We start from the raw sequence: 24,687 nt of genomic DNA on the forward strand, positions 1-24,687 counted from the left end.
CAGTACTGACCCATGCAGGCTGAAGGGTAATGAGACCCTGTTCCAATGCCTCATTTGTCTTTAGATATGGAAGTTCCAAAGAAGAACAAGAAGAGGAAGTTGCCATCTGATGTGAATGAGGGGAAAACTGTGTTTATCAGGTAGGCCATATTTCTTCAGAGTGGCATCATGTGGAGATCGGTGCTACAAATGACCCCAAAGGGTAATGCCCATGGGACTCATACCCCCACCTGAAGTCATAGGAACATACTGAGAAGTGAAGGAAAACAGAGGTTTCAATAAACTCGAAAGGATTTGTAGAGGTACCTCACATTCACAGTTATTTGTTAACATGCCTGACTTTGGTACCTGGTTTTTCCCTTCTCTCTCATCTGTTTTCAAGTTTTTCCTCATTTTTTCCCCTCCCTCTCTTCCTACAAACATTCTCACTAAGCCTCGAAAGCCTTGCTGTGGCCCTTCTGCCCCATCTAGCTCCCCTCCTATTTCTCTCTCTTTGCTGCTAAACTTCTTGAAAAATTTTTCTGCACCCAAAGTCTCCACTTCCTTACTCCCTATTTTTTTGTGTCTCCCCTTGCTGTTGGACTTGCACCACTGTGAGGTATGTATAACCCCCAAATCCACTCTCCTTTTTTCATGACTTATATTCTGACCTCCCTAGCTTTTGGTATCATTTTGGTATCATATCCTGCTAGACACGCTACCTTGGGTTTTAGAGATATTTGGTTTTCTTCCCACTCCTTTGAACACTTAACTCATTAGAGTTGCCACAGTGCACAGAGTGATGGGCCTGGAGTCAGGAAGACCTGAGTTCAGATCTGGCTCAGACTGGACTTCACCCTCAGATGCATGAAGTTCTCAGTTTCTTTCAGCTGTAAAATGGGGATCTAATAGCTTCTGCCCCTAGGGTTGTTGTGAGGATCAAATGAGGTGATATTTGTAAGAACATGGCAAGCACGGTGCTTGGCACAGAGTAGGTGCTGTTTGAGTGCTGACTCCCTTCCCTCCTTGCCTGCTCTAGCTTACAGATCCTATCATGTGGGTGTTCTGCAAGACACTGTCCTCATCTCCCTTTTCCTTTTTTATCTGCACTTTTTTCCTTTGCAGCCTCACTCCCACAGCTTTAACAGCTACCTTCCTACTGATGATTCCTAAAAATCATTGTCTCTAGTCAAGGCCTTCAAATTGGCCACAGACCAGCACCTAGTCAGTGGTCAGTAAACATTTATTAGGCACCTATTATGAGTCAGACACTGTGCTAAGTACTGGGGATACAGACATAAAAAAGACAGTCCCTGTTCTCAAGCTCACATTGCAGTGGGAGAAGACAAAATATAAAAGGGAGCTGAAAAGTAGTCGGGGTGGAGTGAATGTACGGATAAGATGTGGATAGCAAGGCTGATGGGGTCTTAGGAAATGTTGAAATTTCCCAGTGATGTTTACTTGGGTACATGGTGGAATAGCCAGAGAGGTCCAGAAGGAGTGAGTATGGCCCGTGGAGAATGAGGGAATGTCTGGGGACTTCTGGGAATGCTTATTGCCTTTCTCTTTAAACCTGCTTTGACTTCTTACTTGATCATTTCTCTCTATGATACCACTATTTACTGTGCCTCTCTTGTTTGGGTTATTTTTGACTTCTCTTTTAATCTGTCATATCCCATCTATACCAAGTTCTTCTGATCTCTCATCTATAACATCTCTGACTCTTTTCCCTCTGTTTATTTTTAAAATTACATCTTATTGTTTTGAACTAACAAAAATCCATTTTGCCCCCCTCATGTTCTAATAAAAAGATACAGAAAAACAAAACCCTTGTAATAAATATGTACGGTCAATCAAAACAAATTTCTGAATTAGTCATAGCCAAAAATATTTATACATCTCAGTCTGCACTTTGAGTCCCATCACCTTTCAGGAGGCAGGCAGCATGTTTCATCATTAGTTTTCTGGAATTATGGTGGTCATTGCCCTGGTAAGTTCTTAAATCTTTTAAAGCTGTTTTTATGATATTGTTATTGTAGAAATTGTCCTGCTCATTTCACCATGCATTAGTTCATATACATCTTCCCTGGTTTCTTTGAAACCGTATCCTTTATCATTTTTATAACTCAACAGTATTCCATCACTTTAATATACTATAACTTTTTCCCCATTGATGGGCATTCCCTCAGTTTCCAGTCTTTGCCACAACAAAAGGACCTGCTATAAATATTTTTCTTTGTTCTCCTTGGGGTGTAGAGGTCATAGTGATACTGCTGAGTCAAAGGGTGTGCACATTTTAAAAACTTTGAGGGCATAGTAACAGTATATTAATGTACTTGTTTTCCTATAGTTCCTGCACCATTTGTCATTTTCCTTTTTTGTCAGCTTTGCTAACCCAGTGGATGGGGGTTAGTATCTCAGAGTTGTTTAATTTGCATTTCTCTAATTATTAGTGATTTAGAGCATTTTTCTTATGACTTCTGATGACTTGAATTTCTTCCTCTAAAAACTATTTGTTCATATCCTTTAATCTTTTATCAGTTGGGGAATGACTCTCCTTATATATTTGAATCTGTTCCCCATTTATCTCAGACATCAGGCATTTATCAGAAGCTTACTGCAAAGATTCCCCCCTCCCCCAATTTCATTTCTCTTGTAATTTTAGATGAATTGGTTTTATTCATGCACAGATGCTTTAATTTTATGTAATTAAAATTATCCATTTTACCTCCTGTGAGTCTTTCTATCTTGTTTGGTCATGAACTCTTTTCCTTATCTATAGATCCGACAGGAAATTTTTGCCATGCTCCTCTAATTTGTTTATGATATCCTTTATGTTTGTGTCATGTGCTCATTTGAAGCTTCTCTATGTGGTATGTGATATGATATGTTGCACTCTATAACATCTCTGACAAGTTTCTACCACACTGTTTTCCAGTTTTCCCAACAGTTTTTGTTAAATTGTAAGTTTTTACTGCCAATATCCAGGATCTTTAGGTTTGTTAAATACTGGGCCACTGTGATTATTTCCTTTTGTATATTGAGTACCAAATCTGTTTGATTGATTGACCTTTCTGTTTCTTAGCCAGTACCAGATCTTTTTGATAATTACTACTTTGCAGAAGTGTTTGAGATCTGGTATTTCTAGGCCCCTTCCTTTTTTGCTTTTTTTCAGTATTTCCTTTGAGAAAGTTGACATTTTTGTTCTGCCAACGGAATTTTGTTATTATTTTTTTCTAAATCTACAAAGTAATCATTTGATTCCTTGTTTTCTACAATTGCGTTGCTGGAATAGGCCCTCATTATCTGATTTCTTTACCTCATTATGTGAACTATTGCAATTACCTTTTTATGGGTCTTTCTGCCTCTGCTCACTTGTTCCAGGCTATCTTTCGTACCAGTTCCAGGTAATCAACAAGCTTTTATGATGTACCAGGCACTATGTTAGGCACATTAGGTTCAAAACCAAAAATGAAACAGTCTCTGTCCTATCACAAATAAAAGGAGGGGGAGACAACATGTACATGTAAAAGTTATCTAAAATGAATGCAAATCACTTCCAGTCACAGACTTCTGTTTTTATTATTACTTGAGACTTCCAGGAGGGTAATTATATTGTCACAAAGGATAGCAGGAGGAAAAAAATATCCAAAGTCAGAAGTTAGTGCTCTCAGAACCAAGGAGACCATTTCTTACAAATTCTCAAATAGTAAATAATATGAGAAAGTAATCAACCAAATATACAAAGCATAGAGAGAATAGGGAGAGAGAAAATAAAGTGTGTCTCAGTATGGAATGCTGTCTGACACATACATCTGGATTCCTCTGTGTGAAATAATTGTGTGCAGAGTTTATGGTAGCTACTTAAGGAGAAAAAGTCATACTCTGTAGATTTATATTAAAACCCATTTTCTCTATTCCTGGAAGGGTGTGGACAGCTGGGGAAATAATGGAATTTTAATATTGTGTTGAAATATTAGAAAACAAATAATGGTTTCCAACATTCCTAAATCTTATCTAGAAAAATGAAGGGTTTGTAACAATTTTATTTTCTTTCAGTAACCTTGTAAATATCTTGTGTTTTAAGTCTGGAAGTTTATTATGTTGAAGCTTCTGTTATTTTTCAAAATTCCCACCAAAATCTGAATTTTTTTGCAGCTGCAACCAGATAAAATTGATAAATTCTGTCAGTTGCAATCAGATAAATCATAGCCATGTGAGAAACATTTCAACCAGTGCAGGTACACAGGATCTTGCATTTGTGATGGATCACTCTCTCATGACTTCTGATTGTCTTTTATAGAAACCTGTCCTTTGACTCAGAAGAAGAAGACCTGGGGGAGATCCTCCAGCAATTTGGGGACCTTAAGTATGTCCGTATTGTCCTACACCGAGACACAGAGCATTCCAAAGGTAACTAACTCTTGGCAGCTAGTTGGGCCCTTAAGAGATCTGGAGCCTACTGCTATTGCTATTAAACATATCCAGCTTTGATTGAATATCTGCTATGTCCAGAGTATGTACAAGTTGCTGAGAGAACTGCAAAGAAAAAGAAAGGCAGATCTTTGCCCTCAGTGGTGTTTTAGGATATTGTCATTTGAGGTCTTTTACTAAAATCACATTTTAAAATTTTATTTTGGTAGCATGTCTTATATAACATGACCCTATAAAATATAATTTTAATAAAATTATCTTATATGAGACCATAAGAAGTGCTGTTACGTGTCAGATTAGTGGTTTACTCCATGTTCTATCTTTAACAGAGGCACCGAAGGTTTTTTTGTGGTTGCTTTTCATGAAACTCATTTGGTATTTGTTACCAGCTGCCTATTAATAACTTATGAAGGGGTTCTCATCCATAGTTTTTCTTTCTGCACTGGATTTCTTAGTGTAACAGGTTTAATAGATTTACATTATTCCCATTAATTGAAAATACAGAAATATCTCCTGTATTTTGATAATTCAGTTGGTAATCTCATCTCTGTGGATTTGCTTTCTGGCAATGCAGATCAAAACCCATTCATACCTTCTTATTCTTTGAGAGTCTTGTCCAAGTCTTACTCAGCTTCCATGGAGTATCTAACTAGTGTTAGTAGAGGCTTTCCTCTGTGTCAGGGGCCCTTTACCTTTTTTACATCCAGGAACCCTTCAGCAGTCTGGTAAAGCTTATAGATCTCTTTCTCAAAATAATGTTTTTAAATATGTAAAATCAGGTACATCGTATTGCAAAAAAGAAATCAAAGGTTATTGAACATCAAGTTGAAATTTTTTTTCCATCCAAGTCCATGAACCTCCTGAAATCTATTGATGGACTGCAAGATAAGAGTTCCAACTAGATCTTTTAACACTTTGTGGATATTAACGTAACTGTTTGGTTGTCTGTTTATTAATCTGTGGATCTCACTACATTACCAGCTTTCCTCTTTTTCTGATCATGTATTTCCTTGTTGATATCTTTTCACTACTCCTTGTACCTAAGCAATTGCTGTCAATATGCTGCCCACTGTGCTTCTGTCCATTGCCCCTTCTAGTCACCTAAAGTTTTGATTCTTAAGAGATTTTGATGTGATTCATCATGTATGCAGAATCATCAGTAGAATATTGGTGTTTAAAATATGGACTGTTTTGTCAGAGGGCAGCTTAGGATCAGTGAAAGTACTGTATGACTTCTGAAGTGCAAGCTCCCTTTTGATTTGGAGCCTAGTTATTGTCCAATGACAACTCAGGAAAGAATGGGAAAAAATAGCGTCTCCTGCACGTTTTAAAAAATGTTTTATCGTTGCTTTTTCTTTTTAATATCAGTCATTTCCTGACATTCCATGGCCATAGAACTGTCCCTTTTAACAAAGGAAAGTAGTTCAACATTGGTCTGGTCTGCTAGTATATACAGTATTCCATATTCCCTGCTTCTTTGTTGAGAAGAGGAAAGTATGTTTCATTGTCTGTCTTCTGTGAATAAGACAGGTCATCGCTTTTAATCTGAGGTCATCTGCCTTTGAGAGTTGTTTTCACTACCATTATAATTATTATGTATATTGTTCTTCTGGTTGAACTTTCTTCCTAAATCAGTTCATATAAATATTCTTGGAATTCTTTACATTTGTTATTTTTATGACATAATAATCCAGTATGTTCAAATACTTCAATTTACTTAGTTATTCTCTAATTCAGTCCAATTCAGCAAGAATTTTTTGTAGTACCCACTTCTTGCAAGGCCCTTTTCTCATGTGGAGAAACAAAAGACAAGTGAAAAACAATCTCAAAGACAGAGTTGGCAGGATACAGCACGTAAACAGATAAATCTGTGTGATTATTTGGAGAGGGAGGGAGCACTAATCAAAGGGGTCAGGAAAGGAATCCAATAAGAGATGGCTGAACTTTGAAAGAAACTGGGGATTGTAGGAACTGAAGGGATTCAGGCCTATTCGATGGCATAGACTGGAAGATGGAATGTTGAGCTTTGGAAACAGCAGATAGGTCAGTTTGGCCTGGAGTGTAGTGGGGGAATGGGGAGTAATGTGAAATAAGCTTGGAAAAACTGGACTGGAGCCAAAATGAGAAGAGCCTTAATGAGGGTAGTGACATAGTCAGACTCGTTTGGGAAGATTATTTTGGTGAGTCCAATGAGGAGATTATGGTAAGAGTCTAGGTTAGATGGGATGATGGTCTTCTTTAGGACATTGTCAATAAAGAGGAAGAAATATTTGCGGGATAAATCTGCAGAAAGAATTGATAAGCCTTGGCAACTGATTGCATATAATGGAGATTAAGAAAGGAAATGGAGAGGAGGAGGGAGAGAGTTGAGGATGACTCCAAGGTTACCCTGAGTGACTGGAAGAAAAATAGTTCTGTCTGTAGAAGTTTGGAAGAAGATCAGGTTTTGGGGGGAAAGTTTTCAGCGTGTTGAGTTTGGGATTCCTATGGGATATCATCCAGTGTGAGAGGCTCACCAGACAGTTGGATTATAATTTCGGAGAGATGTTAGGGCTGGCTATATAGATCTGGGCATCATATACTCCAGGATGATAATTAAACAGGTGGTAGTTGGTTTTATTACCAAGAGAAAAGGTGTAGAAGGAAAAAAGAAGGCAGTCAAGGCCAGAACCGCTAGCTTAATAAGTGATTAAGGGATTTTGGTCCTAAGCCTGTCTTAAAACTTGGTCAAAAGAGATCATATGGGGAGTATCATCTGATTTCTGATAAGACTGAGGTTGTAGGTTATTGATTTATAAACATTTAAAGAATCATACCAAAAAACTGGGATCACGTTTCTTGGCTCAGACTTTACACTGTGTGGGCCCAACCACCCTATCCTATTCACCTGGCTTGGAAATGGAACCACCTAAAATATTTTTAATGCAAAAATTGATAAGAAGGTGAGAGGAAAGAAATGTACGGTACATTTTTTTGTTTGTGTCTATCTAAATATCAAGTGTCCTGGAGAACCTATACATCTACAGGACTGTTTGGACATTATGCAGCTGCCTTCTGTAAGAAAGGAAAATGACAGGATGGCTTGGTTGTAAGAGACTTTAGGGATACTGCATCCCAGCACTTCATTCTGTGTGCCAGAGTGAAGACAACAACATGGTGTAGGAGCAAAGAAAGTTTTTTTTAGCCAACCTGGATAAGCCAGCAGTTCTCTGGATGGAGAATGTTGGGTGTAGTTTTTAACATTTGTAAAAATGATCTGGAACAGAAAGGGCACGTAAAAATACTTATGCAGATGGCACTTATCTCTTAGAGGTAGTATGATGTCTCATCAAAAGGCATGGATTGCAGGAAGATTTCATCAGGTTGTGTGAGTAGGCAGGCAGAAAAGTAGCAGATGAGCTTCAGTGTTGGCAAGCGAAAAAATGCCATTTTGAGAAAAAATAATTTGAGTTATACCTATTAAGATAATCAGTTTCAGCTGTCAGGTACACCTTAACAGAGGTATCTCTTAGTCATTGTAGATTGTTCCCTAAAGATAATCTTCTACCCGTAATATTCTTGTAACTAAAAAGTTCAGAAAAATCAGAAGGAATGTTAGAAACAAAGCAGAAAGAATTATTTCACTTGCAGAAAGATAATGAAGTTTAAGAAAGGTCACAGGGAAGCAGATGCTTACTGTATTAAGTTTTTTGCTCTTAGTTGTCTGCAGACTTATCAAAAGATAAGACTTTTGAATAGCATGGTGTCTAGAAATTAGAAGGTACTAGAACAAGGAAGCTACATCCCGCTGGCTCCCTCATCTTTTGTTAATCATTTGCCATTTGTGATAGGCAAAACAGGTTAGCCAAAGTAGCCCAGCAAAACATGTATCAGGTGACTGCCACCACCTTGACCTTGCTTCCCCTCAGAACCTGGTAGTGACAGTCCAGGACCCCTTGCCCAAGAGCACTGGGAATTACAGGGCCTTCAGTTCCCTGGCCTTTCTTCCAGCTTGGCCCCTGCCACCCTGTGGCTCCCTCTGCAGGTGCTGCAGCCCATGTCTTCTCAGTAGCCACAGCTACTGAAGACCCAGAGACCCTGACTCTGTCAAATGATTAAATACTGGAAGTGTATCTGATTTTAATCACTGGAAAGAATGCTAAAAGATGTGTTACTGTCTGCTCTGCTACCTAGGGGTCAAATGAGATAGTATTTGGAAAGTACTTGCCTCACACATAGTAGGTGCTGAAGAGATGCTTGTTTCCTCCCTCCCCCCAGTCTTCCAGCCTTTTTATCTGACTTAAAGCTGAGCCTTTCTCTCTCTGTTAGCATGTGAGCCCCATGAGAGCAGGCATTGTCTTGCCTATCTGTGTATCCCCGGTGCTTTACAAAATACTTTACTCATATTAAGTACTTAATAAATGCCTCTTCAGGCATTTATTCATGTAAAAGATAGTTTGAACATACATGTAGGGAGCACTAATTTATACAGCAGAATCCCTCTATTAAGTCACTAATGGGGTCTAAAGTTTTTCTGATGTCTTCCAACTTTGAAAGGGGCAGTTGGTAAGTGACCCATTAATCTCATTCTTTCAGAATGATGGAATTAGCAGTATCTGTGAATCCTGAAAAACCACTTGGAATTATTCATGAAAAACTACTAAGCTGTTCAGCATACCCTTTGACCTACCAGTCCTCTCATGGGCATATACCCTAAGGAGGTCAGAGACAGAAAGTTTTAGATGTACACCACAGTATTCATGCCAATCCTTTCTATGGTGACAAAAACTGGAAATGAAGTGGGTAGGCCTTACTTGTGTCTCCCAGGCCATCTGCTACCCCTTTTCACACTCGGCAGTACTGAGAGACAGACTGGTAGGAGGGAGCAAAGAAGGAGAGATGGGACAAAGGGATGTGCCATAAGAGGCATCACTGGCTCAGTTCACTTCAGCCTCCACAATGTATTGGGCTTGACTTCTTGATGTGCCCTAGGAAGATGTTTCATTTCTGTTTCTTTCCAGGTTGTGCATTTGCCCAGTTCATGACTCAGGAAGCAGCTCAGGCATGTCTTGCAGCAGCTTCTGCAGAGACTGAGGTAAGACATTTTCCTTGACCTATAATTTGATAGAGTAAACACCTTTGATGATATTGTCAGCTCTTGGTTATCTACAGTAAGATGAAGTGCAGTGGATAGAGAGCTGGCCTGAGGGTTAGGAAGACCTGGGTTCAGATGCTGCCTCTGAAACAGACTGCTTGGGTGACTCTGGGCACATCACTTAACCTCGGTGTACCCTTGCAGCTTTCTGATAGGTTCCAGATGAGGTGCTGATTTTCATCCATAGTGAGAGTTTCCACATATACATAGATGAAATCTTAGCTGTGGACCTCAAAACAAGTATAATAAGTAGGATTCAAGAGACTCATGGTCTGATGGAGGGGGGAGAAGGAAGGGTTAAAACAGACACTAAAAATACTGTAATACAAGGTTGTCTAGGCAAAGCACTTATAAGGAATTTGAAGAGAGAGCTCACTTTCATTTGGGGTGGAGAGGTAAAGAAAGTTTCATGGTACTTCTACGCTGGAATTGAAGGGAGAAGCAAAGGATTACTTATCAGGTTTGGAAGATGGCATGAATAAAGGCAGATGATCCACTTTGGGAAGTTGTGTTATCCCTACCAGAATCTTCAGTCAGCAACATGCTTAGTCCAGGAAAGAGTTGGTGTCATGTAGGTGGGACTGTGTTTCTGATGGCGTTCCAAAGCTGGATGATTTATTGATTATCTGTTATTTTGTATCACCATGATTTCTCTTCTCATCAATAAAATGTATCCTCATTTGTTCTTATACGCTAAGGACTATTCAGAGTAATTACTAAGTAGTGGTTTGCTGTATTCAAGGTTGTGTTTGTCATTGGTTCTTAGTCTAGAAAACAGTACGCCTTGTTACCACCGGATAAGAATGTCCTGAAAGTGCATTTTAGACAGAAAGATTTGGATTACCCTTTCACTGTAGTGCTTGTTAAACGCTCAGTTACTTTTTCCTATCTGTCTATGTCTTTCTGCCCAGCTAAAGAGATAGAGGATTTATTTTATTGTAGGATGGAGGGCTAAAGCTGGATGGGCGGAAGCTCAAGGTGGACTTGGCTGTGACCCGGGACGAAGCTGAAAAATTGCGAACCAAGAATGTAAAGAAACAAACAGGAACCCGAAACCTCTATCTGGCCAGAGAAGGCTGTGAGTAGGGGGAGACATTGTGCACAATTCCATGGTCTGGGAGAGTGCCATATCTGCAGTGAGCTCTCAGATAACCTTTTAGTTGATGGATTTTAACAGCTTCATTCTCATGTCTCAGAAAAGATTTGGCAGTAATATATATTCTGGGCAAAATTTTGCATTAAAATCAAAAACTATTTAAATTACGTGAAGAGATTCATATGGTACTATATAGCTGCTAAGATTTCTTTGAAGTTCTAAATCTTGTGACCTTCAGGCCCTATTCATGTTATTCAGTTCAAAACCATTTATTCAGCACCTTTTATATGTTACTCTGGCTTTGCAGATAGTCAGCTTTGATTAGTGAGGAAATGACTTTTCCATGTTGTGGGGTCTTGTATCATCTTTGTGAATCTGCATTTAAACATTCTACCAGAGGGTGGGCAGGAGCGAAGAGGGAGAAGGAAACTCAAACCAGAAATCTTATCTTCTTGTCATCATTTCCACTGAAAGGTTTGGTGTGGGCCTCTAGTTTTGAACCAGTCACTAACATTATAATTTTGGATTCTTGATTCTTCCCTTTTTTGTTGTTTTCAGTCTGGACCTGTAATTCTAGCAATTTAGGGAAACTCTCAATATGAAAACTTCCTCTTCTCAGGCAGATCAGCAGTTCACCGGTAACCTCAGGTCTCAGAGAGTTTCCTGAGGGCATTTAGAATTTTTGTCTTTACAGTCGAACAGCTCCCAAATATCACTGGCAGGACTTGACTCCTAGGTTTCCTGACTCAATTGGCCCTCCTTGTCTTGAACTCTGCTGCTTCTCATCATTACAAAGGCAATGGAAAGTTGTCTCTAAAAAGCCAAAAAGCAACATTTCTAACAGCAGATCACTGCAAACAAAATCATGAAAACCCTCAGAAAAATCCAGGACTATTCCCAATGCCATGTTCTCCAAAAGCCATGGTTTGGACTTTACATTCTTTAATATTATCTGCTCTTGTTAGTTCCATATTTGGACATCTTCATGAATGGCTTTTGCTTAACTCCTCAGAGTGAAGACTAGCTACTAATTGATTTATTTGTGTACATGTATTCTTCCTATGTAATGTAAGCTCCTTGGGAGCAGGGGTTGCTTTCATTTTTATCTTTGAATCCCCAGAACTTAGCACAGTCCCTTGCACATAGAAAGCCCTTAAAAGTGTTGTTGAGTTTAACTTAAGTGAATGAGTCTGTCTCACTCTGTAGGTGGTAACTCCATAGCAGGGGCTAGGGAAGTTTGCTAATAGGTAATCTGGGTAGTACAAATCTTTGGGCACTACTTCCAGGCATCTCCATCTAACATTCTCCATACATACTCACCTCCCTTGTAGAAAGAAGATGTTCAGTGTTTTAGACACAGGGACAGTTCTGAGTCCAGAGAATTGTACCCTCTGGGTCTTGAATGCAGTTTGCATCATTTAGAAAATATTCCTCTGATTGCTCAGTGAAAACTCCCTTGGTGACCTCCTGGCCTTTTGCCCTCTTTTTTACAGTGATCCGTGCTGGGACCAAAGCTGCAGAAGGTCTGAGTGCTGCCGATATAGCTAAGAGAGAACGGGTAAGTATACCTGGAACAGACCAGCTTTTAGGTGCTGATAATCAGAAAGTGTTTGAGTGCTTACTATGTACTTAGCACTTTAGAGTATTAAAGAGGTGAGTATAAGGCAGTCCCTGCCTGCAAGGGGCTGACACTCGGATAAGGAATATATGTGAACCAGTTAATTGGACAAGTATTTTATTTATATTTACATATATCTGTATTATACAGCATCTCAGATGTTTGGGATTTCATTGGTGTATCTTTTCTCACTAGCAATGCAGGTCACAATTATGTGGTTTTTACCTTAATTATGTGATCTCCTGATGGCTATCTTAGGACCTACCCAAGATTGTTCTTTGCTTAACTTTCAAAAACCTAGAGTCATTTCTTCACCATGTTGAATCATTAGAGTAGGTCTTTAGTGGAGGGCCAGTTTTATATCTTAATATAATAAAGTACTGAATTGTACTGTAGTACAGAGAGTAGGATAAGATATAATCAGATTCTAACTGTGTAATACAGTTAATAAGTATAAAAAGAATTAGAGAAGATAGACATTAGTGTAGGCTGAAATCATCAGGGAAAGCTACTTGGAATATGTGGATCTTTGAGCTAGGTTTGGAATCTCGGTATTACAGGCACTAAAACGTATGAGGTGGCAACTGTTCGGATGTGTGGGGTAAGGGAATGTGAGGAGTTGAGGTTTAACGTTGATGTTATGAACCTAGGAATCTAGAAATGTCATGTTGCCCTCAATAGACATGATAAAGTTTGGTAGAAGTTTAATAGGAAGGATGAGTTCTGTCGTACACACAGAGGTAGAATTTGAACCCATGCCCTTTGACTCCAAAATCCAGTGCTCTTTTTACTATCCAACTATACTTGTGTTCAGTTCATAGCTTTCCATTTTGCCTATGATGATATCCTAGGTGGTATTTCACGGTGTGCTGGAGCTGTGTCATACTTGTTCACTAGAGCCAACTGTTAAAATTTCACTGTGAGCGTTTACACCTCAGAAATTAGCAAATCCTACAAGTCAGGGCTTGATTTATTGTTTTATTGGTAGTCTTAAGAAAGTGATGATGAAAATATTAATAATGCAGATTAAATTTAAAAGTGTGTTGTCAGGCATTTTTTCTTTCCTAGAGAGAAGGTCGTTAAACATTTACCAGCACACTCCTGAGTATTATGCTATGCTTTGCTGAAATCAAGATGTATTGTGTTCATGATAGTGTGTAGGCTAATGACCCCATCAAAAGAAAATGAAATTAGTCTGGCATGACTTGTTCTTAAGGAACTCATGCTAATTTCTGATGATCTTGTCTTCCCTTTCAAAGTGCTTTATAGACTCTCCTTTTAATAACCCATTCTAGAGTTTTATCAGAGATTTATGTTATAGGCCTATCGTTTGAAATCTCCATCTTGTTCCCCCTTTTGAAAATTAGGACGCCATTTGAAGAATGATTGGAGAGTGCCAGGGAAGAAGTGATGTCTCTTTCTTTATTTCCTTTTCTCTGGGGTGAATGGACACTGGATCACTCTCTTATCTCTCAGTGACAGGATTTTTTAATTGCTCATGAGATTATGTGATTTAGGAGGTTACTTAGTTGAGTGAGTTTGAGCAAGTCATTGTATCACTCAGTAAGCATTTACTAAGCTCCTGCTTGGTCAGGAACTGTGCTTGGTGCTGGGGAGGAAGGAAAGGGGAAGTAGGCAACTTGTATATCTATAAGATTGTGCGAAAGAAATTTAAGTACTTTTGGTGGGAGGAAGGGCTTCATATAAAAAGTGGCATTTTAGCTGAATTGTGAAGGAAATGAGATTCTAAGGGGTGACGAGGAGAAAGGAGTGTACTGTAGACATGGGGACAAGTAGTGCAAAAGCCTGGGAAAGGAAAACAAAGTGTCTGTGTATGAGACCCAGCAAGAGGGCCAGTTTGCCAGGACTGCTGAGTGCAGGAAGGGGAGTAATGCATGACAGGGTCAGACAGATAGATTGGAACCACGTTGTGGAGGACTTTATATTTCATCCTAGAGGCCCACTGGAAAGTGGCTAGGCTCCAAAAAAAAGATCTTAGTATAACTAGTAGTCTGAACATTATAAGCTGAAAATCAGTTGGGATAATGTAAAGTCTTACATTTGAGTAAAAAAATCAGCTTCACCAAGTATAAGATGAGAAGATGTAGTTAGCTCCCCTCAGAAAGATCTGGGGGTTTTAATTAAATGCATACTCAAGGTGAGTCATTGATATGGCAACCCAAAAAGCTAATTCAATCATGGGCTAAATTCAGAGGGGTGGGCCTCTTTAGGAGCAAAGGGGTACTAATCCCATTGTATTTTGCCCCCATCAAACCTCATCTGGAATGCTTTTGGGCAGTACAGTTTAAGAGAATGTTTGGCGATCAATAGCTAGGATGGCCAAGGGCCCTGGATTCATATCATAAAGAGGATTGGTTAAAGAACCAGGAGTATTTAGCTTTGGAGAAGAGAAGTCTCTGGGGGACATGAGCTATTGAGTATTTGAGTATTTGAAGGGCTATCATTTGGAAGATAGATAAGATATGTTCTGTTTGGCCCTAGAAAGCAGAACTCAGAGCAATAGACAAAAGTGGAAAAGAGGCGAATGTAGGCTTGGTGTCAATACAAGCTTGCTAATATTTAAAGCTGTCCAGAAGTACAGTCACTTCTTCTCGAGGTAGCTTTCCTCCTCCCTGGAGGTCTTCATGAAGAGCTTGGGTGACCATTTGTCAGTTATGTTTTGGTTTTGGATTCCTTTCAGCACTGGGTTGAACAATATGGCCACTAAGGTCCTTCCAGCTTTCAAATTCTGTGATTGTATGGAAGGTGCCACTGGAGTTTATTTAGTAGGGAAATGATGACATGGTCAGAACTGTGTGTTTAAGGAAAGTCTTTTGAGTATGGAGATAGAAGATGGATTTGAGTGACATGAAACTTGAGTCAGGGAGACCAATTAAGAGGCTTTTAGGATAGTCTAGATGAGAAAGAGATGAGGGCCTGAATTAGAGTGAAAGAGAGATGGGCACAGTATGACAGTGGATACAAGATTAGGTAACTGATTGAATGTGTGTGGTTCAGAAGAATGAAGAATCGGGGATAACACCACGACTATAAGCCTGGGATGTTGGAAGACTTGTATTGCCCTTGACAGAAATTGGAAAGTTTAAAAGAAGGGTGAGTTTGGGAGATAGATAATAAGTTATGTTTTGACTTGTTGAGTTTGAGATTCCTATGGGACATACACCTTGAAAAGTCAAGTGGATGGCTGGAGCTCAAGAGCGACACATGATCTTTACTCATAAAGTTTATTTTCTAAAATTCAGTTTTATTTTATTTCTGTTTCCACATTCTCTCATTGAGAAGCCAGGAAAAGCAAAAGCCATTACAGTTAGTTATGTATAGTCTACAAAACAAATTCCATCCTTAGCCACGTTCAAAAAAGGGGAAGAAAATAAAAATAAAAAATAAAATAAAATAAAATACGTTTACTCTATCCCCTTTCTCTCTGGAGGCAGATAGCATGTTTCATCATGAGTCCTTTGGAATTGTGGTTGTTTACTGTGTTGACCAGTGTTCCTGACTCTTTCAAAGTTCATTATTTATACATTGTTGTTATATAAGTTGTTCTCCTGGTTCTTCTCCCTTCACTTTGTAACAGCTCATACAATTTCCCCAGGTTTTTCTGAAACCATCCCCTTCATAATTTCTTAGAGAATAATTTTCAGCAGGATAATATTCCATCACATTCACATACCATAACTTATTCAGTCAAATTTACTTTAAAAAAAGACACAGCTCTAGGAGAACTTAGGTTGGTATACATGCTGTATCATAAGCCTAAGTTAATGTTGCAAAAAGCGATGAGCAAATAGATGAAATTCGGCACAGCATTCAAATACAGAGACTGTAACTTGTGTAGTCAAGTAGCCATACAGTACGGTTCTGGTGATGTGATTTTAAGCACAGACATTCCTTTGCCTCAAGATGGCAGAGTTGAATTTCCTTAACATCTCATCATTTAAGAAGATGTCTTGTACTTTCAGAACAAATCAGCTAGCATAGCGAAGGAAAGAACGCTATTTGCAACCAGGGTTTGAAGCCTGGGTTTGAGTCCTGGCTCTGTCACTTATTAGCTGTGTGACGTTGGACTCTTTCTCATCTCATCTCACGTTGCCTCACCTCTGATCTTTACCTGTAACATACTTGTACTGCCTTCTTCACAAGTCTCTCTTGAGAATAAAATGAAATTATGTAAAGTACTGTGCAACATGATGACTAAATGTCGTTAGCGATCCTCCTCGTTATCATTAATATTCTTTCTTGTCAGATTCTAAGTCTGCTGTTCTTTAGGCCAACTTGAGCACTACCAGTTTGTTGTTCGTTGTTCTTACAGTTTGAGCTGCTCAAACATCAGAAGCTGAAGGATCAGAACATCTTCGTCTCCATGACCCGATTGTGTCTCCACAATCTTCCAAAGGCGGTGGATGACAAACAGCTCAGGAGGTTGGTGCTGACCGCGGTGGGAGGTGGAAGGGCTGTGCGCCTGAAGGAGGTAAGAGGGTGCTCTTTTCTCCCTTTTTTCTTCCTCTCTTCCTTTTCTTTTTAAGTATCCCTTTGGTGTTCGGACACATTCATAGGTGTGTGTGTGTGAGGGGGTGGTTTGTGCCAAGATCGGTGACTCATTTGGTTAAGCATTGTATGCTGTGATATAGGCAGGGTTTGGGGTTCAGTCTCAGCATTGGTGAAATAGCTTTCCTCTGTTCTGTGATTTTAGACTACATTCCTAAACCTAGCCATTCTTTTGTAAATAAGTGCTGTTGGTCACAAGAGGGGTTTGCTGGGACTAAATCGATCCCCACAAATTTATTTCATTATCCTCAATGACTAATAGTATTGACTACCTGCCAGATATAAAGGATAGCATGTGGTTATGATTAATGCATTTTTAATTCGGTAGGTATTGAGATAATAACAGTGGATGCTTCTATAACGATTTAAGGTTTGTAAAGCACTTAGAAGCATCTCATTTGTTCCTTGTAACAACTTGGTTTCTGGTTTTACCTGTCATTTCACTAGATGCAAGGAATTTCTCATGTGGAAATTACCTTCACAGATCCTGATCAGCAACCCTTTTGTAGCTTAGAATCTTAGAGAATTCCCTGGAACCACTGAAAGTTTATGTGACTGGTCCATGGCCACATAATTAATAATATGAAGCCTAGTATTGGGACTCCAGAGTCAGTAGTCTTTCCTATTAGCATATTATTATTTGCTGATTTATATCGTTATTTAATTGTTTTGTGTAAATCTTGCCTCTTCATCAAGATTGTAACATCCTTGAAGTCAGTGACCATAGACTTTAAAGCTCCCAACAAGGCTTTGCACAATGCTAGGCACATAGGTCTTCAGCATGTAGGAATCCAACATCTTAGTGTCCTGAGATCGTAGTCCTTGCCATTATTTGGCTGTTACTTAGTATTATTTGCGTGTTGTTATCCAAAAAACTAGGAATGCCTTAACAAAATTTGAACAGAAAAAAACAAACTGAACTCTGAACCACACTGAGTCCTCTCTCCATTTCTCTGTGTCTTTATACTCTTCATGTTCTTCCTACACCTAGAATACCCTTCCTGTTCAAATCCAGGAGGCCACACTCCTTTCCTTCTTCAGAAGGGTCTTCAAGGGAGAGAGAGGTGTGGACATGATACAGTCCTGCAGTTTTTTCCACCTTCAAACACATAAACACTGAAGCTGACCAAGGTTATATGCACTTTAATATTTCAGCAATCTGTAATTTCGTCAGTGTGGATACTCGTTCTTCTAATGCAAATTGCTGTCCTTCTGGGAATGATCTTTAAGAGCTGACTGTGGCCAAAAAGCTTGATCACCCTTTTGGCAGCTTGATGATGAGCTGGCTTCCTTCCTATCAGTAGTCAAGGCATCTCTTATCAACGCTGTTCTTGAATGCTTTCCTACCTAGGAAAACTTAGAGAATTTGCACTCCATTAGCATAATATTTTAACAACCAAGTTTACCTGTAAGCCAAGACAAAGCTTTGGTGTAGGGCACTAGTAAAATAAAGGACTACCTATTATTGAATTGTTGTTGTTCAGTCATGTCTGGACTCTTCATGACATTGTGCACCATGGCAGCCATTACTGTCTATGGGGTTTTCTTGGCAAAAATACTGGAGTGATTTACATTTCCTTTTCCAGTGGAATAAACAAACAAAGTTTAAGTGACTTTCCCAGGATCACACAGCTAGGAAGTGTCTGAGGCCAGATTTGAACTCAGGTCTTCCTGATTCTAGGCCCAGGGTTCTATCCACTGAACCAATTATTGACAGCTTATTTCTTTTTGTACTTAACTATCTTACCTTTCCTTTTGTATATAAATTTGATTTTCATATTGATGTATATTTTTAGGATATAAGTTCCTAGAGGCAAGGGAACTCTATCTATTTAACTCATTCTATGTGTGCACAGCAAAGTGCTCTGTTAGGTTGATATTGACCCAGATGAGGATTGTTTTTCTGTTTTAAGTTGCCGGAGAACTTGGTGTTGTAAGAGCCATTCATATAAAAAATCTGCTTTAGGACGGAGAATATGTTTCTCTCTCTCAAATCACCATTATTCTTTCTCCTGATTATCCTCAGTGTCGTGTGATGCGCGACCTTAAAGGTGCACATGGGAATGTGAAGGGTCAGTCCTTGGGTTATGCTTTTGTGGAGTTTGAAGAACATGAGCATGCACTGACAGCCCTTCGTCACATGAACAACAACCCTGAGATCTTTGGTCCTCAGAAGGTGAGAGGTTGTCTTGCGGAGAGACATGGACTGCCCAGGCTGGGCCTCTTGGTGTCCATTGTCTCCTTGTATTAGAATAGAGAGATGAGAAGTGTTAAGAACATGAAATCAGAGGGCCCGGCATAAGGGGAATTGTAATTGGGACAAGTTGCTTGCAGAACCAATAAAGCTTACCACTGTTTGAAGTAAGTAAATAGCAGGGCCTGACTTGTGCTACATATATACATGGCCCACTGTACACATAAATTAAGATATTTGATGAAAGCTTTCTCTTTCTCTTATACAGAGACCGATAGTAGAGTTCTCTTTGGAAGATCGAAGGAAACTAAAGATGAAGGAACTGAGGGCTCAGCGAAACCTGGTAGAGACCTGCTTGTTTGTGTAGCTGTGTTGTTTGTTCTGCCACATCCTAGAGCTCAGATCTCTGTTCAGAGCTTTCCATATCCTTAACTCTTAGTTATTTGAGGACTATCAATTTATAGATTTTTTAGACCCTTTTTCTTCCTGTTGTTTCATCTCTTGATCATTGTACTTTTATGTTTTGATAGGTAAAACTACACCATGGTAGAGAGAGAGCAGGGTTCAGGAGAGAAGAAACTCCAGATTAATATTACTGGTTAAACTTTTGGTTAGGATAGAAGCTAAAGCTAAGATTAGAATTTTATATTAAATTCTACCTCTATTCTCTATATTTTTATTGCCTTTTGGTTTACTACACAATGTAAATACACTATAGTTGTAATCATCTATTCATATATATATATATGTGTATATATATATATATATATATATATACACACTCATACACATGAAATTATTGTTCTTATTTTAGCTTTTGCATTTATAACAATTTTTTATCATACTGTCTATTCAGCATACTTTTGGGGTGCAAATCATTTATGTGTGAAATCTAAATAGGACAGTGGACCTGGCATGGAAAACTCGGGAGTGTAAATTTAAGTGTTGTTTAAGGACTCTTTTGATGCCCTATAAAAAGTAAATGTGCAATTATTGTCTAAAAATATTACTGTGTTATTGCTTTGGAAGCAGTTCTAAAGTTTTTTGCTTTTAGATCCTGAGTGTTTCCTTTTCTCCTTGTCTTTATCAGAGGTGGAGAGAAGACTGAGTGTCCTTTCTCCTTACTCTTTATGACAGCTATGGTGCATGTCAAATGCCCATTATTGTTTTCCTCTTAATCCTCATAGGTTAGGGGAAACCGAATTATCCTGTTTTCTTTCTTCTAATTCTCCCCACTTCACATAAAACCTATATTCTGCTGAGACTTGTCAGCAGCCAGGCTTCATAGAGAAACCAGGTGGGAAACTCACTGTGAACTCTTGGTTTATGCAGCAGAAAATGAAATCAAAGCCTGTAGCTGATGGTCCCCCAAAAGACCAGCAGCAGCAGCCTGGGAAGTTCCAGAAGCATAAGGCTGCTCATAGTCACACACAGGTCTCCAGCCAGCTGAAACCAAAAGGGGCTCCAGGTTCATGGGCAGGATTCCAGACCAAGGCAGAAGTGGAGCATGTGGAGCTGCCTGATGGGAAGAAGCGGAGAAAGGTCTTGATGCTCCCCTCACATCGAGGGCCAAAAATCAGGTAGGAAGAAGCTCAGGGCAGCAGGGGGAGGATGGGAGGGAAGGAGGATGCCTAAGCCAGGTTCATTGTCCTCTTTGTGGACAGATAACTGGGACATTTAATGATGCATTAGCTTGTTTGGGAGGCCGCTAGGTCTAGAGTTAGGAAGACGTCTTCATGAATTCAAATCTGGCCTCAGACACTTGTTAGCTGTCACCCTGGGCAAGTCACTTAACCCTGTTTGCCTCAGTTTCCTCATCCATAAAATGAACTGGAGAAGAAAATGGCAAACTACTATAATATCTTTGTGAAGAAAACCCCAAATAGGCTTCCAAAGAGCCAGACAGGACTGAAAATGACTGAAAAACAAAACCTTGTTTAGACTATCCAGAGAACCCATCTCTGCAGTAGTGTACATGCTATTGTCAGGCTTTGTTGGGAGAAAGCACATGTAGGCGTGTGACCTTTGATTTGGGGATCCTTTGAGGGCAGGGCTTCATATATTTTCTGTCTGGTTTATGACTGTGGGTAGAGAAGCCCCATTATAGACATCTTACTTTCTAAATGGGCCCTTAGTATTTGCTGAGACTTGTCTTATTGAATTTTCTCTTCAGTTAGTGAAGGATGCTTTGGCAGGAGAAGATTTATTTTATGTAATGCCTAATATCATTGATACTACACAGTGCTGTGTCATGTCCATGTACTCAGTAAGTGCTCAGTAAGAATTTGTGAAATGAATGTATGAAAGTGAACTGATAAATGAAGGTTCTGAAGTTTGGCTGAAATGTGACACCATTGGGTTAGTTTGTTGAACAAAACAATACAAAGATGGAATCAAAATGCCCTGCTATAACGGCATTTTAAAAATTAGTTCTGTCAACTATGAGTCTAGTGATGTGCATTGTTTAGCCTGCCACTCTGTAAGATAGGCTGTCTTTTTGATTGCTGGATTCCTGGCCCATGTGGCCCTTGAGAAGTGACCCAGACTGAATGTTTGACTCTTTTTTCAGAATGCGGGACAAAGGCAAGGCTAAAGCTCCTCCACCCAAAAAGCCAAAAGTCCCAATGAGACATCAGAAACAGGAGAAGCGACGCTCCATGTCTTTGCAGGTGAGGACGGTGTGACGGCTCCACCTCCTGCAGACACATTCTTGTCACTCATTATCTTAGTCAAAAGCAGTTCTTCCAGTGGCTGGGCTGCAGCCAGTCCTTTCTGGGTGTTCTAGGGGAAGGTGAGTGAGGGGGCCCAGGCCCAGGAGTTACTGTGCTCCTGCCAAGCTCACTAAAAACCTCCTCTCTTTACAGAAACTTGGGAAGGGTGTTCCCTTCAGACCATGGCCGGGCTCTGGCCTGACGTTGCTGAGCTGATAAGGTCAGAGCCTCAGCTTCCTAGGTTTGCTGTCTGTGGGTATGGAGCACTCACAAAGATCATCTTTTTCTCAGTAGTGCAGAGAGTTGATAGAGTGTTTTTTGAGGAATCCTGTCTGAGATTTCTTGAATGGAGGTTAGCTTGGGAGAACTTATTGGTGAACAAGAACTTTGAATACATGCGTCCTTTGGATGGCTAAATAAAGATGAGATTCACATTAATTCCTTTTTGCCTCCTTCCCTTTCTCCTGTAGGTGCCAAAGAAAAAGGCTAAGGGAAATAAGTCAGAAATTCGATTCAACCAGCTGGTCGAACAGTACAAGCAGAAAATACTAGGACCGTCAAAGGCATCCCCTTTTGGAAAGAAGAGCAAATGGTTTGACACTTAACCTTGGCAGTGCATGGCCTCCTTCGCTGCATTGCAGAGCATCCTGTCTGGTGTCTTGTGTTTCTCTGTAGGAAAGAGATGAAGGACTGCTAAGCGAGGGTGGGGTGGGAGGGAGCAGAGCGTCTTTTTTAGCCCTGGGCAACAGGTCCCCTCTCTCTCTGAGGCCTGATAGGCACAGAGAGAAATGTCACAAAGATGAGATGATCATTTTGTATTTATATCCAGATTGTTCTCTGGGGCTGCATCTCCTTGTTCCATATTTATTCTTGTTTCTTGAGTGGAAACAATTGTAACAAATTCCTTCTCATGATGACTTTTAATATGTCTATTTTGATAAGCATCCTGTCTCAAGGAAAAACTTCTGATATTTTTAAAATAACAAATCATCATGCTATTCATGAACCATCATATCCTTGTGTCTAATTGCGCAGTCTTTGTACACTGAATACATAGAGTTGGCCAGATAAGAGTCAGAAGGGATGAAAAGTTGAAAGCGATGCTTTCTAATCTGTTAGGATTGCCCTCAGTATGACTATCTTTATCTCTAAGTGAATGCAGTGGTCCAGTAGGCTTATCCTGCTTATTGGAAGTGTTGCCTTTCCTGACACTCTTCAAGGCACCTTTTTGTGATGCACTTGTAAAGCATATGCCACAGCTTTTCAGTGTATATTGAGAGGGACACATGAGGCACAAACTTGCTACCTTGGGTTGTCCCAAATCACATACGTGTGTATCCCTTAAAATTGTAGTAAATAATCACGCAAAAGGGGAAGGAAAGGAACAATATTTTGAGAACTATATCTTCAGAATCCCAAAGTATGGGAGGAATTCCTAATAGTCTGGGGCAGGGGAAAGAGATAAAGAATGTGATAGTGAGTTTAAAAAGTGCTTCAAATATTGGAAAATGCCCTAGAAGCATTCCTGGTGCCCAAGATACTTCAGATTTAGCCACCATCTTAACCTCTTACAATCTCCAAGTTTTCACCTCAATCTGTCAGGGAACATTTTCCATGCTAATATGTTTTTATTTTATAATGTCAGTGGGAAAGTTGGGTTCATTTTTGGGAAGTTTAATTTGTAGCTATCTTTGCTGGAAATGATTATTCTTAACGTAGGAGAGAGCTGTATTTATGCTCTAAAAGGTGCTGAAAATGAGCGTTGGCAACTTTTACCCTGAATGAGTGAAGAAGGGAGTTTGGTTATGTAACATGAACGTATACTCACATAAATACATTGTCTATTTTTTTTAAAAATTCTTTTCTGCTGAGAAAACAGACCTTCCTGCATTGTTTGTCTACCTTGACCCTGAACTTTCTGCATTCCTTGTCTACATTGGATTCTACTTGACTCAACAATTAAGTGACTTGAAGAAGTCAGCTGATTTCAGATGTTTCCTATAATTAAGATTTGTATCCTTGCCAGTGCCTAGCATAGTGTTTTACACACAACAGTCCATTAAGTGTTTATTGAATGAGTGAATGACTCTCTCCTTCTCCATGACAGAGCAATATTTCTACACCTTGCTCTCAGGGCTTGTTTTATTGACCTGTCTAATGGCCAGATCAGGCTGGGGTGGGAGCAGTGGAACTCCTGCTCTGCTCCTTCTCTCCAGCGTCAGATCCTAGACAAACTGATGAACAACTCTAATTTTATTTTCAGGCCAACATGGAAGATGTTTAGAAAGTAAAGAAAAAAGTTCAATTGAACTATTTATAATAATGATTATTATTCTGTCTCACTCTTTAACCATGTCAAAGCAAATTAGCTGGGAAAAATAATCTCCAAATCACAGCTTTCTGTGGGTAGGCTAAGAATGGAGAAAGAACAAAGGGGAATGAGGCCGTAGGGTAGGCAGTGGTGTATCCTAGAGGACACACCAGCTTTCATGAGTTACTTTGTGGCAACCCTTTTTATTATGTTAATAAAATATATCTACTGAAGAAGTTGGCCTTATTTTGTCAGGCAGTTAGATGGCGTAGCAGATAGAACACCAGACTGGAGTATTTGAGTTGAAATCTTGACCTTATACGCTGAGTGATCTTGGGCAAGTCACTGAACCCGTCTGCCTCATTTCCTTCCTCTGCAAAATAGAAATGATGATACTGACTTCTTCCTGAGGTTATTATGAGGATTAAATGAGGTAATAAATACACGGAAGGTGTTTCGTAATTCTTTAATTGCTATGGAAGTGCTATTATTATTTGTAAAAGGTTCATTCTCAGGAGAAAAAAGCAGGATTTCTTAGGTTTGTAGGAATGAAAGAGACTTTGATCCTTTTTAGTTCGTGTTTCCCATTTTTGAGCATTTCCTCAGCCTCCTTCCCTCAGTATTCTGTGTGTGAGAATGTG

At 39.5% G+C, this 24,687-nt stretch overlaps 1 protein-coding gene across 3 annotated transcripts in view; it reads left to right on the top strand.

Moving 5' to 3' along the window:
* Nucleotides 1-22,741, top strand: part of RBM28 (RNA binding motif protein 28) — a 36,548-nt gene extending 13,807 nt beyond the window's left edge. For 2 of the 3 annotated variants that reach the window (XM_072652820.1, XM_072652823.1), the window contains exons 9-19: nt 65-140; nt 4,283-4,392; nt 9,414-9,487; nt 10,490-10,625; nt 12,137-12,201; nt 16,595-16,753; nt 18,857-19,006; nt 19,293-19,367; nt 20,357-20,604; nt 21,594-21,693; nt 22,206-22,741. In XM_072652820.1, the coding sequence (XP_072508921.1) occupies nt 65-140; nt 4,283-4,392; nt 9,414-9,487; nt 10,490-10,625; nt 12,137-12,201; nt 16,595-16,753; nt 18,857-19,006; nt 19,293-19,367; nt 20,357-20,604; nt 21,594-21,693; nt 22,206-22,340 (1,328 nt within the window). In that variant the 3' untranslated portion in view covers nt 22,341-22,741. The remainder of the gene's footprint in view (nt 1-64; nt 141-4,282; nt 4,393-9,413; nt 9,488-10,489; nt 10,626-12,136; nt 12,202-16,594; nt 16,754-18,856; nt 19,007-19,292; nt 19,368-20,356; nt 20,605-21,593; nt 21,694-22,205) is intronic. The other variant, XM_072652821.1, reaches the window with a different exon arrangement.
* The last annotated feature ends 1,946 nt before the right edge of the window (nt 22,742-24,687 follow it).

Source organism: Notamacropus eugenii, chromosome 3 (genome assembly GCF_028372415.1).
Source record: "Notamacropus eugenii isolate mMacEug1 chromosome 3, mMacEug1.pri_v2, whole genome shotgun sequence".
NCBI lineage: Eukaryota > Metazoa > Chordata > Mammalia > Diprotodontia > Macropodidae > Notamacropus > Notamacropus eugenii.